The sequence below is a fragment of the Manis javanica genome, chromosome 4 (genome assembly GCF_040802235.1).
Source record: "Manis javanica isolate MJ-LG chromosome 4, MJ_LKY, whole genome shotgun sequence".
Classification (NCBI taxonomy): Eukaryota; Metazoa; Chordata; class Mammalia; order Pholidota; family Manidae; genus Manis; species Manis javanica.
The window spans coordinates 26,624,993-26,640,198 of NC_133159.1; the positions used below are offsets into that span (position 1 = coordinate 26,624,993).

General features: G+C 34.2%; 1 protein-coding gene across 5 annotated transcripts in view; it reads left to right on the forward strand.

Moving 5' to 3' along the window:
* ZMYM1 (zinc finger MYM-type containing 1) overlaps positions 1-15,206 on the forward strand; it is a 43,552-nt gene that overhangs the window by 20,449 nt on the left and 7,897 nt on the right. For 3 of the 5 annotated variants that reach the window (XM_036990683.2, XM_017648390.3, XM_017648391.3), the window contains exons 2-8: positions 3,459-3,630; positions 4,757-4,829; positions 5,027-5,276; positions 10,305-10,479; positions 13,379-13,532; positions 14,414-14,551; positions 14,710-14,750. In XM_036990683.2, coding sequence (XP_036846578.1) covers positions 3,459-3,630; positions 4,757-4,829; positions 5,027-5,276; positions 10,305-10,479; positions 13,379-13,532; positions 14,414-14,551; positions 14,710-14,750 — 1,003 coding nt within the window. Of the gene's footprint in view, positions 1-3,458; positions 3,631-4,756; positions 4,830-5,026; positions 5,277-10,304; positions 10,480-13,378; positions 13,533-14,413; positions 14,552-14,709; positions 14,751-15,206 lie in introns of those variants that run through there. The other 2 variants (XM_036990686.2, XM_073233619.1) reach the window with 2 other exon arrangements.

The window sequence follows — 15,206 nt, forward strand, 5'->3', positions numbered from 1 at the left end:
TGAACTTCTCCACCTTTTTATTTATTTTCTCAAATGTATCAAAGTCCTTGCCTGATAATAACCAATATGAGTCATGGTGGATCTGTTTGGTTTTTTCCCCCTTGGCTTTCAGTCAGTTTTTTGGGGTGTAGGGGAGGGGGGGGGCATTGCCCATAAATTTTTATTGTATTCTGCACATTGTGGAGGAAAAGTTTAAAGACTAGGTGCAGTTCTTCTGGAGAGGGCTGAATTTCCCTTTAGGCGGGCAGGTAGTACTACCAGGGATTAAACTGATTCTATCCAGGATTGGTGTTAGGCCCCTCTTAGTTAGGGCTGATCTATTTTGGTTTGCCCTTACTTACATAAAGGGGTCTTTTTTCCTGGGGTGTGGCTCTTACTTCTAGGGTATGACCCCCTTGGAATCTCAACTGAAAGTTCAGGTCTTTACCAAGTGCCATCTGCTTTTATTGGATTTAATTTCAACTATTCTTAGCTCTGCAGACCTGCTATAATCTTTTCTCAGCTCTTCAGCCTCTCAACTTCTATTTTCTGCTAAGTTTTTTGGAGTCTTATTCTGTAGATGTACAGTTTAGGAGCCAGCTAATAAGTGGAGGAGGGTTATATTTGCAGATACAAGGGATTACTTCTCCATGGTTCTCCCTTCTCTCTTGTGCTTCTTGAGTTCCAACTACTTGAATAACCTAGAAGTCTTGTCTCCCCTTTGGCTCAGTATCCTGCTGTTTTCTGCTTGGGCTTTTCCTTTACTCTTTTCTAGAAACTGCCCTCAGGGGTAAAGCCCATTAATTTTATAATTGTTTTCAGTAGGAGTGGTTACCATGCTAAACGCTACTTTGTTTTGCCTAGATTTATCATTCTTATTTTTAATTCTTGACAATCTGATAAAATCTAGAGCTGAGGTGGTGTAAAAGCTGAATAGGATTTGAATAGACAAAAATGACTTTCCAGGTAGGAGAACAGTACCAGCAGCAAGTATTGTGGGGAGCAATTAAAAGATTAAGGTGAAGCAGTTTGAAGCATCAGGTCTATATGAGCAATATGGTACTAATTTTCCATGAGTAAAGTATATGCATTCCCTCTGGATTTCTGTTTGTGTGTCTGGAACTACTGATAACTTGTAATTTCTTTTCAGTTTCATGTTTTACTTTTAAAATGATTGTGAATTTTGTTTTCTGCTCCATAATAATCCCCCTATGGTTTAAATTAAAATGTCTTAGATAGTAGCTGTACTAGTAGGGGTGAGGATAAGTAATATGGGTAAATGTTGAACCTCTGTTGTATACTTTAAGCTAATATAAGATTGTATATAATAAGAAAATCACCATTTGTCAGCAATAAAAATAAAATTATAAATTGTCTTAAATTACTTTTTTTCAAGTAGTAGTAACCAGCAGGGAGATGTACTACATTTATCCTATGACTATTAATACTCTCATGTGGGTTAGCCCCAATTTGAAAAGATGGGTGGGACTATATTAAAAAGAGGTCTCCAGGACTTACTTAATCTAATGTATATCTTGTTGCAAAAGAAAGTATTGGATGTTCATATATGTTTTTTGCTCTTTTTGTTTTTTTCTAATAGCTAAAGAAATGTTGTATGCCATTTTCTCCTGCCTCAGAAATATAGTTTAAATTAATTAGTTACATCTTCAGAGTGTTTTCCATTATTTGCCTCTTGGTGTATTGACTAACGTGTTTGAAGAGATTCCAAGATACCAAAGATCATACCATAGATCCATAGGCTTGTAAAAGTGTTTACTCTCAAGTGAAGGGAATCTGCTTAATGACAATCAAAAATGACAATTTGAATGAGTTTTGCTTTGCTGGTTGTATTGTAATGCTCAAATGGGCTGGGCAGAGGCCCTAGGAGCTTTCATTGCACTTCACAGTAAGGCTGTATTTATTTAATTTTCTGCCTTAGGATAGGGGCTTTCAGTAAAAACTACCAGGAAAGTGGAAATAGAGACCTGTGGGTAAAATTGTAACATTTCCAGAGTATCTTGCCTGGCTTCAGTGCATTTACATATCCTCGGGGTGGAGAGAAGTTCATCTCCATGTCAGTGGGTTGCCAATGTCTGGGCAACCAAGGGCCTGTCTGAACCTGAGAGTTTAAGGCGAGGGTCTGGCTGCTGGCTTGCCTCTTCCGGAGCAGGGGAGAGAGAGAAGGCGCTGGACTGCAGTTTGTAAACAATAAATGTGCTTTAAACTTTATTTCTCCCTTTGACTGATTTCGGTTTTTAGAGGTATTTTGCCCTGGGATTTCCTCTCCCCAGACTTAAAAAACCTCAGTTAAGGAAAAAGGAAAACAGAAGGAAGTTTGTCCTTGAAAAAGAGGCATTGGGATTCTCAAGCAATCTAAAGACTCCTGTAGTTCCTCAGAGGCTATAAAGTGGAATTCTTTTTTAAGCTGATTTTGCAGCAGTCTTTTATATTGTGTTTATGGATTTTAGCTATCTATTTAACAAAAAGGAATCCATTGATGGAGGGTGGTCAAGCATGAGTTATAATGAGAAGATTCAAGACATTTAGAAGGTGTGTTTGATCCAGTTTGATGATTAGATGTAGGGACTTTGGAAGTATAACATAGGACCACTCGTAGATTTCTAGCTTGGGAAATGGGGTGTATATGTTAGAGCCATTTACCAAGAAAGGGAACACAGGTAAAGCAGGTTTATGGGGATTATATAAGAATATAGCTTTAAATTTCTTGAGTTTGAGGAACCTGTGGAATATCCAGTGGAGATATTTAAGGAGCAACTGGGTATATGGGCTGAAGTTCAGGAATGTAGGAGAAAATTAGCCTGTAGGTGATAGTTGAATCCAAGTTTTTGTGTGCTCAGAGTGAGTGAGAGGATTTGTGCTTCGGAGGAACACAAATATTTTAGAAGTAGGTGAAACATTTGATAAGACAAATTGGCAAAGAGGTAGGGGGAGAAATAGGTCTTGAAGTCAGTAATCTAAGGAGAGAATTTCAAGAATGAGGAGAGGAGTAGCCAGACAGCAACAGCTTTATAAGTTGGATTTTTCAATCTATTTAAATACTTACAGGAGAGGAACCTCTAGGGCAGGGAAGAGTAGTTGAAGGTACAGGTGACAACTGTCTCTGTGAGACCAGTAGGGAAGAGAGGGTGGTGAGTACAGGTGATTGGATCAAACTCAGAAGGCTTTACATTTTCTTCAACCTAAATTAAAAATAAACTTGTGTGTTTGGTGGATTTATGCTATAGTTTTATAGAAGTGAAGACTAGTCCCAGAAGAAAGCATAGAGGTGTGTGTACCCAGGAAGTATAAAACAAAGCTATGTTGGGGAGTAAGGCATGAAGAGAAGGAAGCCAGTGTTGGTACGTGAAGGAACCTGGAGGCCAAGCTGTCTAAAGACCCTTTTGTGCTTCCAGAAAACTACCATATTTAAAAGGACTACTTCTATATCAGACTCTTCATCAATTCATACTTTATTTAAGGAATCTGGAAACTGTTCCCCAAGAAGAAACCATTAGTTTGGACCTGGAGGATTCCTTTGCCTCAGATACTAAGATGAAAGAATCACCGATAGATGGTGAAGGTGACGACAAGGCAGGGGCACCACACCTGGGGCAGCTAGATGAAATTAAGACGGAACCTGACAATGCTCAGGTAAATATTTTACCTTTCTTTTTTCTAGAGCAACATTTCATTATAAATTTTAGTTATGCAGATGCTGTTTTATTCACTGGAAATCTTAAATATTTATCTGCGTCCAAAGCCACTGATTATTAATACAAGTTATGTGGTATTGAGTGCCGTAACGAATGTGCAAGAATGTGATTTGAGAGAATGGATGCGTTGGATGGAAGTTTTTGGGTTGATAAAAGAACTGCTTAGGGTATCATGGACATCACTAAGGTTAACACGTTTATTTTCATTTTTCTTAACTTGAAACAATATAATTTTATGCAACTACCTGTATTAGGTAGTGTAGTTAGTACATTTTAAACTCATAGAGTTTTTTTCTTTACAATTTTTTCATCCAGATTAGTTTGATGTACAATTTTTTTCATCCAAATTAGTTTCGTGTACATTCTTAAATTTTTTTAGACACGTCACATGCTAAAAACCTAAAAAAGGATAAACTGACTCAAGCTCTGAGTGTTCTGTAAAGCCAAATTTCCTTATACTGCTTGTATATGAACCAGTTGAAATTTCTAATAAAACAAAAAGTACGTTCAGTTTTAATTTATTTCTAGTATCATTTAGAAATAGCCTAAAGTAAATCAGTATCAAGTAAGGATATGACTCCTGTTGAGTTATTGATACTGGGGAATGTTGTCCATCTGAGAAGTATCTGTTTCTTCTTCAACCCATGAACATTCAAACACATAGATCAAGTTTAGATAGATTGCTTACTGCTCTGAAAAAATCCTTCTTTGTACAACTCATTCAGCTCAATCTAACAATTTTTGTGTTTAAGGTCTTTATGAAGACAATTAGCTATTAAGGATTAGAACAAGGTGTCATTTTATTATGTCTACTCTATTTGTAGTAGCTTGAGGGACTGTGTTAACAAAAATTTCTGAAGTCACATCTAGGTACAGTAGACAATAACATAGTAATTGGTGTTATCAGCCAAAGGTCATCAAAAGGGGGATGCTTGCCTATGTACGTATAATGGTTCAATTCAGCTGTACAATTCACTGAACAGAATTGAGCATAATTTATCATTTTTTATCAAATGACTGGTTGTTTTAAACACTGTATTCATTATTTTCAACTCTTTTTGTAGGAGTATTGTCAAGCCCAACCGCCCAAAACTCAGGAGAGTGAACTGAAAATAAACACTACATTTTCAGACAGTGGTAATAGAATTATTTAAATTAACCTTATTTATTCTGATCAATATGGTAGCCACTTACTCAACTTCTTTAGAATGCCTTTGAATAGTGCACTGCTTGTTTTGGGTTTCAAGTCCAGAAAGTAACCTCTTTAAGAAAATGAAAGAATGCATAGTTTTATGTAAATACTAATTTTTTCCCTTTCTGTTTTGTGTTTATAGCTTCACAGTTGACTGCAGGCATTCAGCTTTCTCTGACATCATCTGGCGTGAATAAAATGCTTCCTTCAGTTTCAACCACAGCCATTCAGGTTTCCTGTTCCGGCTGTAAAAAAATCCTTCAGAAGGGCCAGACAGCTTATCAGAGGAAAGGGTCTACTCAGCTTTTCTGTTCCACACCGTGCGTCACTGAATACATTTCATCTGCCAATTCACCAGCTCTTCCCAAGAGAACTTGTTCAAACTGCTCCAAGTATATACTTCTAAATTATGCCCCCTTTTACTTCCCTACATAGATAGGGCTTGATCAAAGTCTTGGTTGTAATTTTCTACGTTTTTATTTTTTTTCACCATAGTTTAGTGAAAAGCTGCTTCTGCTTTCAGTTTCTCTAATAGATTCTCCAGAAATATTGTGGGTTTTTTTGAGAGATTTGCAAAACTTAAAATGTGAGGAGTTTTGTTTCTCTTTAACTATAAATAATATGACTTCCAAAATTTACTTTTGAAATAAGTGAGATTATTGTATATCCATTCTATTTCATCATTTAACTGTATAGGAAGCAACTTATTAAAAAATTAAGCTATTTTGGATCTTCCAAGGTGTAAAATTATGTTATGTTTCTCTTGTGATGAATGATAAGTGAAATTACTTAATTCTTTCGAAAAATTGACTAGCCATAGGTAAACATGCATGGATGTACATAATCTTTTAGGATTTCTGTGACTATTGTTAGAGTCTTAGTTGCTAACTTGTTTTTACATATGTGTAAGGCAATTCAGTTACAGAAAAAGGAAACAGTAGTAATTTCATTATGAATTAGTGGGAAATATCCAGAACTTTGAACTCTACCCTCAGATGTATAAAGGATCAGTGCTTTGAGAACTCTATCATAGTATAATTCTCGTTTGTTAGTACTCATTAAATGCTAATACTAAGTTTTAAGTGTCTTTGTTTCAGAACAAGAAAACATATAGGCAACTAGTTTTGCTTCTAACTAAATTCCTTTCAGATAATGTCTTCTTTTGCAATCAGATTGCCATAATTTGAAGTCTAGTTTCTTCCATTTAGTTAAACTTTGCTTCTCAAAGTGTGTTCCCTTAGCAGCTATGTCAGCATCATCTGAGAGCTTCTTAGAAATGCATAACCTAAGGTCTCACCTAGACTTGCATTTATCCCTAGGTTATTCATACACATGCTAAAGTTTGAAAAACATTAAGAACATCTTAGTATTCCCATCTGTTTTGCTAAATGTGCATAAAATTATGAGCATTAAATAATACATTTAAGTGATCAAAACAATACTGACATGTAATAGGAACTCAGTAAATGTTAGCTACCACTAATATTATCCTCCTAACAAACTCACAAACCCTTTTTATTGGTTGCTTCAGCTCCCCATTTGGCTGCTGCTTCAAGTGTTTATCTGTTGCATTAAGTCTTACTGCCCAGAATTCTACTTATATTTTCCTTGTGCTTTTTCAACCCTTCAGTACTATACTTTGTCTTTTTTCTTTTTTGCTATGGGCTGTATGGCACTTTCTTCAGCCTGCTTTCTTTCTCTGCAGAATCATGAAACTGGAAGGGATCTTAGAGATCATCCAGTCCCAACATTTTCTTTGGGTTTTAAGGAAACTGAGGCCCTGAGAAGTTAAGGTATCATGTTGCTGTATTTGGAGTTTACCCATTATACATCTTCAGATCTCCTAGACAGATTTGAAAAGGCTAAAGCAGGAAAGATTTAGTGTGTAAGTTGTTCTCTAAGGCAAAGAAATCCAATATAAGCAAAATTATGAAACAGGTTTTACTTCCTTTGGAATAAAGTGTTTTTTGGTACAAAATACTATTTTATGGATTGGTATAAAAGTAGTAATGCTTAGACTAGGAGAGGCCATCTGTTGTTCAGAGTAACCAGTGCTTTTTTTCAAAACTTTTTTCACTCTACATTCATTAGCCTTTTGTATTATTATATATAGTTTTCAAGATTTTAGCAAATTATCAGTTATTGTTGAGCTTTCTTTTAGCAGTGATTTAAAATGTTTTGAGTTAATGCAGTTTTTAATTCTATTTTGTAAACCAAATGAAAGATAGCTTTGAATATGACATTTTAAATGATTTTAGAAAGAGAAGACTTTTTTTGAGAGCTTGTGCATTTAAAAAGTGTCATTTCTGCACGTCAGTATCCCAGGTAGAACCAACCAGAGATCCTGAAAGCAATCAGTTAAAGTAGGCTCATGCACTAATGCTGTAGCATTTATTTGTAGGAAAGTTGTTCAGACTTAATGCTCAGTTTGTTTGATTTTAGGCACTTTGAACAAAATCCTTTTTTTAATTTTTTTAATTTATAAGGCCTTAGTAGATTAGAAGTCAGCAATCTAATATGCTGATAGCAGTAAAAACCATAAGTATTTCAGACTTCCATGCTTCTGCCAGTGCAGTTTCTTGTGCCTCCCTTTCCATTTGGCTGTTCTTTCTGTCTTAAAGATCTGCCTCAAACATCTTTACCTCTTGTCTATTCCCACACATTCCTTCCTCTCCTCTCACTGCCTGCCACCCACCCAGATTAATTGTTCCGTGGTCTGTGTTTTCATAGTGTTCATAACTCCCAAAGCATTGATCATAAAATTAATATTTTTAAAGAACTGATATTACCCCAGTTAGACTATGAACCTCTTGATACTAAGGACCAGATTATATTCATCTGTATATCCCCAAGACCTAAAACACTACCTGGCACTCAGTGAATGCCTGGAAATTCGTCAACTGAAAAACAAGGATAGTGCTCAGATGCTACTTTTAGAGTTATATTCTAAGCCAGTAAAATGACTGAAGTTGTGGTAATAAAATGAGCCTGTTGTTCTTGGTGCTGTCTGTTTTAAGAAGGCAGAAAGATCATAATACACTAAAATTTTGTAAACGTTGAAGTGTTGAAATAGTGTTGATTTCAGGAATATTTTATCTGGGAAACTTAATCCTGAAAGATTGATATACTGAGGGTTATAGGTAGCCAGGTATCTTGGTATTTCTTGTAACAGCATTTCTCAAATACTCTGGTCTCTGGACCCTTGTACACTCTTAAAAATTATTGAAGACCCAAAGAGCTTTAGTTTATGTACGTTGTATCTACCAATATATACTGTTAGAAATTAAAACAGAGAACATTTTTAACTATTTAATTATTAACTAATTTAAGAATAGTAAACTCAGTGCATGTTGACAAAAATAATATTTCTTATGAAAAGTAGCCATATATTTTTAATTTAGGGAGAAGAAATACTTTAAGGAAAATTTAGTGAACATAATTTTATCAGTCTTGCAAACCTCTTTAATGTCTGACTGGATTTTCATATCTACCTCTGCATTCAGTTTGTTGCAAAATGTTGTTTTTGTTGAAGTCTGAAGAAAATCTAGCCTTGCAAATATGTAATTGGAAAAGGGAAGAGTATTCTAATAGCCTTTCAGATAATTGTGGGTACTTTGATATTACACCAGAAAACAAGTAATAGTTTCTTAAAGATTAGTTGCAGTGTAGAATCAAAGCCTTGTCAGTTTATTTTTTTGTACTATTACATTAAAACTCATTGGTCTATTTACATTTTAAATGGCTCTTTTACCTACGAATGATTTTTGTTATATGGTATCATCATTTGGAAATACTGGTTCACTGAGTTATGCAGATCTTCCAAATATTGACATATTTCATTATGCAATATTTTTTAAATTACATTTGTTTAAAAAAGAAAATCTATCTCATCAAGAAAGTCTTAAGTGTTGGGAAGTAAATAAGCTGGAGGTGGTAGATACAAGCTTTCCAAAATTCTAGTTTTTAGTGAAAACTTGAATTTTACCACTGGCAGTGAATGCTGCCATTTGTTTTCCTTGAAGTAACAGTCTTACTTTATTCATTTTTAAGAAAATACCTGCCAGGTAGCCACTTCTGGATAACATTTAAGAGTTCATTCTTTCAAGTAAAAATGTATTCCTTGAAAAAAGTAGCTAACTAAGGCTATAATTCTTAACATTCCCACATGAAATTTTCCTTGAGACAACTATCATACTTTGGTGTGCAGGAGAAATACTTTATGCTCTGTCGCATTTCATCACCAGAATTTTAAAAAGATATACTCAAGTTTAATAAAGTGAGTAATTTTTATAGTGACTGCATGATAGTGAATAACAAATAATAGTACATTTTGGTGCCACTACCTTGATTCGTGCTAAGTCTATGGCAGTTTTACCCACCATTGCTTTTTCTTCCCCCTTGCAATTCACTGCAGTGAAATTTATGTAACTAAAAACCATTTGGTAGCATTTAGTACATTCACAGTGCTGTGCAACTACCACTTTTATCTAGTTCCAGAACATTCCTGTCACTCCAAAATGCCTTGTCCATTAAGCAGTTTTACCCCATTTCCCTCTTTCCCCTCAGCTTCTAGCAACCACCAACATGTATTTTATCTGGATTTATCCATTCTGGATATTTTATGTAAGTGGAATCATAAATGTGACCTGTTATGTCTGGCTTCTTAGTGCTTTCAAGGTTCACCCATGTCACAGCATGTATATCAGTACTTCATTCTTTTTTTATAGCTAATAATATTCTAATTATATACCACAGTTTGTTTATCCATTCATTTGTTGATGAGCATTTGAGCTGTTTCCATCATCTGGCTAGGAAAATAGCTTTTAGGAGCATGCATATACATAATCTTTTTGATAATGTGTTTTCAATAATTTGGGGTACATACCTAGGAGTGGAATTCCAGGGGCCCACTGGGGCTTATACACCATCAGTTGAAATGTCATCACAGTGAAAAAAACAAATAACATCTTAATATTATGAAAATAATTTTTATCTTGTCAACCCCCTGGAAGTATCTGGGGAATCTCCTGAGTCATACAGGTCATACTTTGAAATCCTGTCTTGTAGATTCCAAAGTTGGTCAGATACAAATATGTGATTTTCATCATCATTTTGTCACTAACACCGACTACCACAAGCTAGGTAATCCTCAAAAGTGCACTATCATTATATAATCCCTATTTTATAGATTAGGAAGTTAACATTTAGGGAGTATAAATGACTTGTTATTTAATTTTAGTGATAGAACTAGGTACTAAATTCAGGCTTGCTTATTTCAAAGCTGATGTTGTTACTACTGTTTTCACAGTTCTTAAGGTAAATGAAACAATAAGGGGGAGGATTGTTTGAGGGAGTGATTTCATTTATGAATAGAAATTGTAATAAATGTGTTTAATGGTACCCTTGTTGTTTATTTTTAGAGACATTTTAAATCTAAAAGATGTGATCAGTGTCCAGCTGGAAGATAATACCTCTAGCAAAAATTTTTGCAGCCAATCTTGTCTTTCATCATATGAAGAAAAAAGAAAACCTTTTGTCACTGTATGTACTAATGGCATTTCAATCAAGTGCAGCATGTGTCAGAAGACTACTGTCGTAAGTTGCAAATTTTTTTTAACCATTAGGAATTCTGATCATTAAATATCAGAGTTTTTATTGAATCTTACTTTTTTGATCCTAATTCAATATGAAGTAAAACACCAGAACGTGAAACGTTGACTTTGCAGTAATGCCTGTTTTTCAGTTTCACTCTGCTAACCTAATCTGCTGTTGAGTGAACTAGGGAGCTTACTGTTAACACTAGCTCCAGTCTCTTCTGTATATTTCAGGTGGAAGGACCATCAGTAGTTCTAGTAGTTTAGAACTATTGCTTTAATAGTTCAGAGAGTTTTACAGCATATAAGCAGATATGAATAGAGATACATTGCATAAAGTGAGGACCACTCCATTTGAATTTGACTGTATAGGACTCAAGTGAGAAATTGAAGATGAGTTCCTTCCATTAGTGGTTTGTGAATAGTTCCACTCAGGAAATTGTGGGAATTAGATTTTAGTACAACTGAGAATATTTATTTATTATACCTAAGCAAGGTTAAGATGAAAATGTCACATGTTTTTTCTGAATCAGTCATAGGTGGAAATAAAACAATGAGAAATAATCCTCTATTTCTATATGAGAGCTTTGGGTGGGTGGTTCTAAGAGCAGAGAAGCTGGCCTTGCTTTGATGGACTAACTGTGGTAAATACAATTAGTGGGCCAAGCCCTTTTCATGAAGTGAGACTGTTAACATATCTTGCTTGTTCAGATCATGCTTTGAGACCTTACTCTATCCCTATGAATTCTTGAAAACAAGCAGTTGAAGATGGGATTCGCAACGTGTCTCAACAATTCAAATAAATCATTTGTGAGCCACATCTTTTCTGTGACAGAATACCCACACCATAAGAATGTGGACCTGCGTTAGGAACCAAAATGGGAGAATGGAATGCATAGAAGCCTTCTAAAAGCAAAAAAATGCCATTGCTTCTTTATTCCTCACACTCAATAAATAGGCCTTTTCTTGTTTTTACGAGTCAGTTATTCAGCCTGTGGGGTGGGGCAGGGCTGAGTTGGGTAAATGAATTTAAAAAGTACTTCCTTGCACTATACTCTGCATATAAGATGGTGTGTGATAATGAGGAAAACTGATATTTAGTAAACTATAATCAGTATTAAAAAATGTTCAAAGCTATGGATTTAAAAATGGGGTAGCTCCTTAATTTAAAAAGGGATTGTGTGTTATAATTGTAATTATTATAATTACATCTACTTAATAGATTATACTAGTTGAGTATTAGCTTTCCCATATGAATAATAAATTAATGATAAATTATACCACTATTGGTGCTTAATGTTAAATATAGGTGAATTGTTGGAGATTTCTCAAAATACAAAAATTTATACTAATAGAGGATAAAAATAGAAATTTTCAAAATTACACTCTGCTTTTTTTTTTCATTGTTCCTTTGCCAATGTCTTCTTTAAAATTTTGTGTGTGATATTTTCATTTGTATTTGCACTTAGTGCCCCCAAAAGCAGTTCTCTTTCATCATTACCATCAGTGTTAACTTCTTAAGTCCAGGAATGATGGTTCCTGTCTCACCATAAAGAATACATGGTGAACCTCGCAGCTTATATCCTTTTCCTTGCACCCTTACTGCTTATGGAACGTACTATATTCTGTACCTCTCACTGTATGCTGCTTTCTGATAATATGCTTGCAATCTCTACCATGAAATTAGCCTAGTAAAACAATGTTCCCACAGCATCTTGTAACACACAGTAAGCACCCTTTTTTGGCTCCTCCTTAGTGCCAATAGAAATATTTCCTGATGCTCATGCTGGTGTTGAGGAAAGACATATAATTACAAGACTTTTGTTTATACAGTTAGCTTTTGGATTGCCTGGGATAATGGACATCTTCTATGACCATTTTTTTTCATTACTTGAATGTGTATTTTTACTGTTACTACTGTATCTGACAAATAATACAAATAGTTGTCTAACAAATTGACAAGTTATCTTCATTGCAGAATCTACATTGCCTTTTTACGTGGTTTTTTAGAAAGTGTAACGATGTGGTTTCGTTGTCATTTGTAATATTTTAACTAAGCAGTGGTAGCAGGTTTTGGCTTTTTTTAGCTCTCAATAAATGGAAAGTTTTATTAACTTGTATTGAAATATAGTTGGCATACAATATTGGTTTCAGATGTATAAAACTAATTGACATTATGTATATATATTACTAAATGTTCATCATGATGAGAGTAGTTACTGTCAGCATACAAAGAAATTACACAATTGTTGACTATATTTCCTATGCTGTACTTTCATCCCCATGACTGATTTGTTTTATAATTGGAAGTTTGTACCTCTACTCACTTCACCTATTTTGCCCATATCCCCACTTCCCCTCCCCTGTAGCAACCACCAGTTTGTTCTCTGTGTTTGAGTCTGTTTGTTTTGTTTGTTCATTTTGTATTTTAGATTCCACATATAAGGGAAATCATATGGTATTTGCCTTTCTCTGACATTTCATTTAGCTTAATACCCTTTAGGTCTATCTTGTTGCAAATGGTAAGATTTCGTTATTTTTTATGGCTGGGTAGTATTCCATTGTGTATATATACCACATTATCTTTACTTATTCATCTATCATTGGGCACTTAGGTTGCGTCTATATCTTGGCTATTAGTAAATATATATAGTAAATAATGCTACATTAAACATACAAGTGCATGTATCTTTTCAAATTAGTGATCTTATTTTCTTCAGGTAAATTACCAGAAGTGGAATTACCAGATTAAATGGTATTTCTATTTATAGTTTTTTGAGAAAACCTCCAAACTGCTTTCCAAAGTGACTACCAATTTACATATTATTGGGTATTTTTCTATTTGTTAACAATATATGTCATATGCAAGGAGTATGAATATTATTTTAATTTCTAAACAGAAACCAGCTAAAACACTTACATCTGTTCTTTGCAAATCATTGAAGTCCTCAGATGAAATGATTGAAACCACCAGTGACTTGGGGAAGACAGAACTATTCTGCTCTGTTAATTGTTTGTCTGCTTATAATAAAGCTAAGATGGAATCTTCTACTGGTAATGTTTTTTTAGCACTTATCAGAGGTTTAGTAACTGTTAAAGAATATTATTGCTTTCCTTTAATTTATAACCTGTATTTATTTGCAAATCAAATGGGAAAGTGAAAACAATCCAAAACTTATTGCAAAGAAATGTTTTCCAGTAGTTTTGTATAAATGGAAGGCTATTTCACCAGCAGAGATTTAATACTTATCTGTAAAGATTGTTTTATTAGGATGTAGAATATTGTATCTAACCCTGCTTTATGAAAACACAGCTATTTATATGAAGTAGAACTAGTTGAGAATACTTTGAGTTCACCAATAGAGAAAAACACAAAGTATCCAGGTCTAATTATGTAATCAGTCAAAGAGCCTCACATAGTACCGTTGGACTTCATGTAGGACTATTTACATAGACAGGAGACTGAGTGATGCCCCTGGAGCTTGTACATCATACACACTGGCTTATTACAGAAATCTCTGCAGTACAAGCTTGGACACCAACCTTAGCACCATTCATGTTGAGATTTATGAATTCTGGAAGAGTTAGAAATGGAGATTTCTATATGAATCTCTTTTCTGTTTTTCATGGGTAATTTCATAGTAAAGATTTGTATGGAATTTCAAGCAGATAGTATAAAAGGATTGAAAAATTGTGTACAAAGGTAAAAGATAGAAAATAATGGGAAATGTAAATTAACAAAAAGTAATTAATGTTATTAATGTTATCCTAAAGAATGTGGTTATACCTAAGCCCTAATAAAATTACTCCAATGCCTAGCAATACATAACACCATTAGATATATGCATGGTTTGTTGAAACACATTATTAAAGAGTGCTTTCTGATTGATTGAGCTTGCCTACTTGATGAGAAATCTTTTTTTTATTTTTATCAGTCAATGTTTCCATGGTGCATGATGCTTCAACAGAGCTCCCTTCTCCAAAGAAAGATACGACTCCAGTTATAAGCAATATAGTGTCGTTGGCAGATACTCATGCTGCCCTGCCTGTCATGAACTCTGACGTCTTACAAGGTAAAAATTGATGTGAAGATATTTGACATAGACACTGTTTTGCCATCCTTGATGAATCTGTATATTGTTTGTTTTTATTGCCTGGTGTGACCTAAGTGATTGTAGTTGATGATGATGTTTTATAGATTGTAAGATCTTGAATTTATGCTCTATTTTAGCAGGCACAGTTTCTTCAGTAACAGCAAATATCATTGCAGATGTAAGTTTTATTCTTAATTTTTTTGCTACTGTCTTTTCTTTTTAAGCATACTTTGTATGTGTGCATGTGTGTATGTATCTGAGTATATTTGTTCATATTTTGAGCTCAGAAACATTAAGTAATAAACACCTTTTGGTATTCACAGTCAATTTCCCAAATCTCAAGTTTGACTTGAAATTTTTACTAAGACTATTTAGACATGTATTGTTAGTCAAGTTTTTCTTTTGGGTTATTACTACTTTTTAAAATATAATTTGAGTCACCTGAGCAATGAAAATTATTTTTGTTATATTTGCATACCAAAAGATCCTTTGAACATTTAATGCTGAATCTAGATTTCAAATAAATTAGAAATTATTCTTAATATTTCCTCCTAGTGGAGCTCATACTGTAACTCACCTATTCATTTTATTATAGTATTAGATATGTCTGACCTTTTACATGATTATTTGAAAC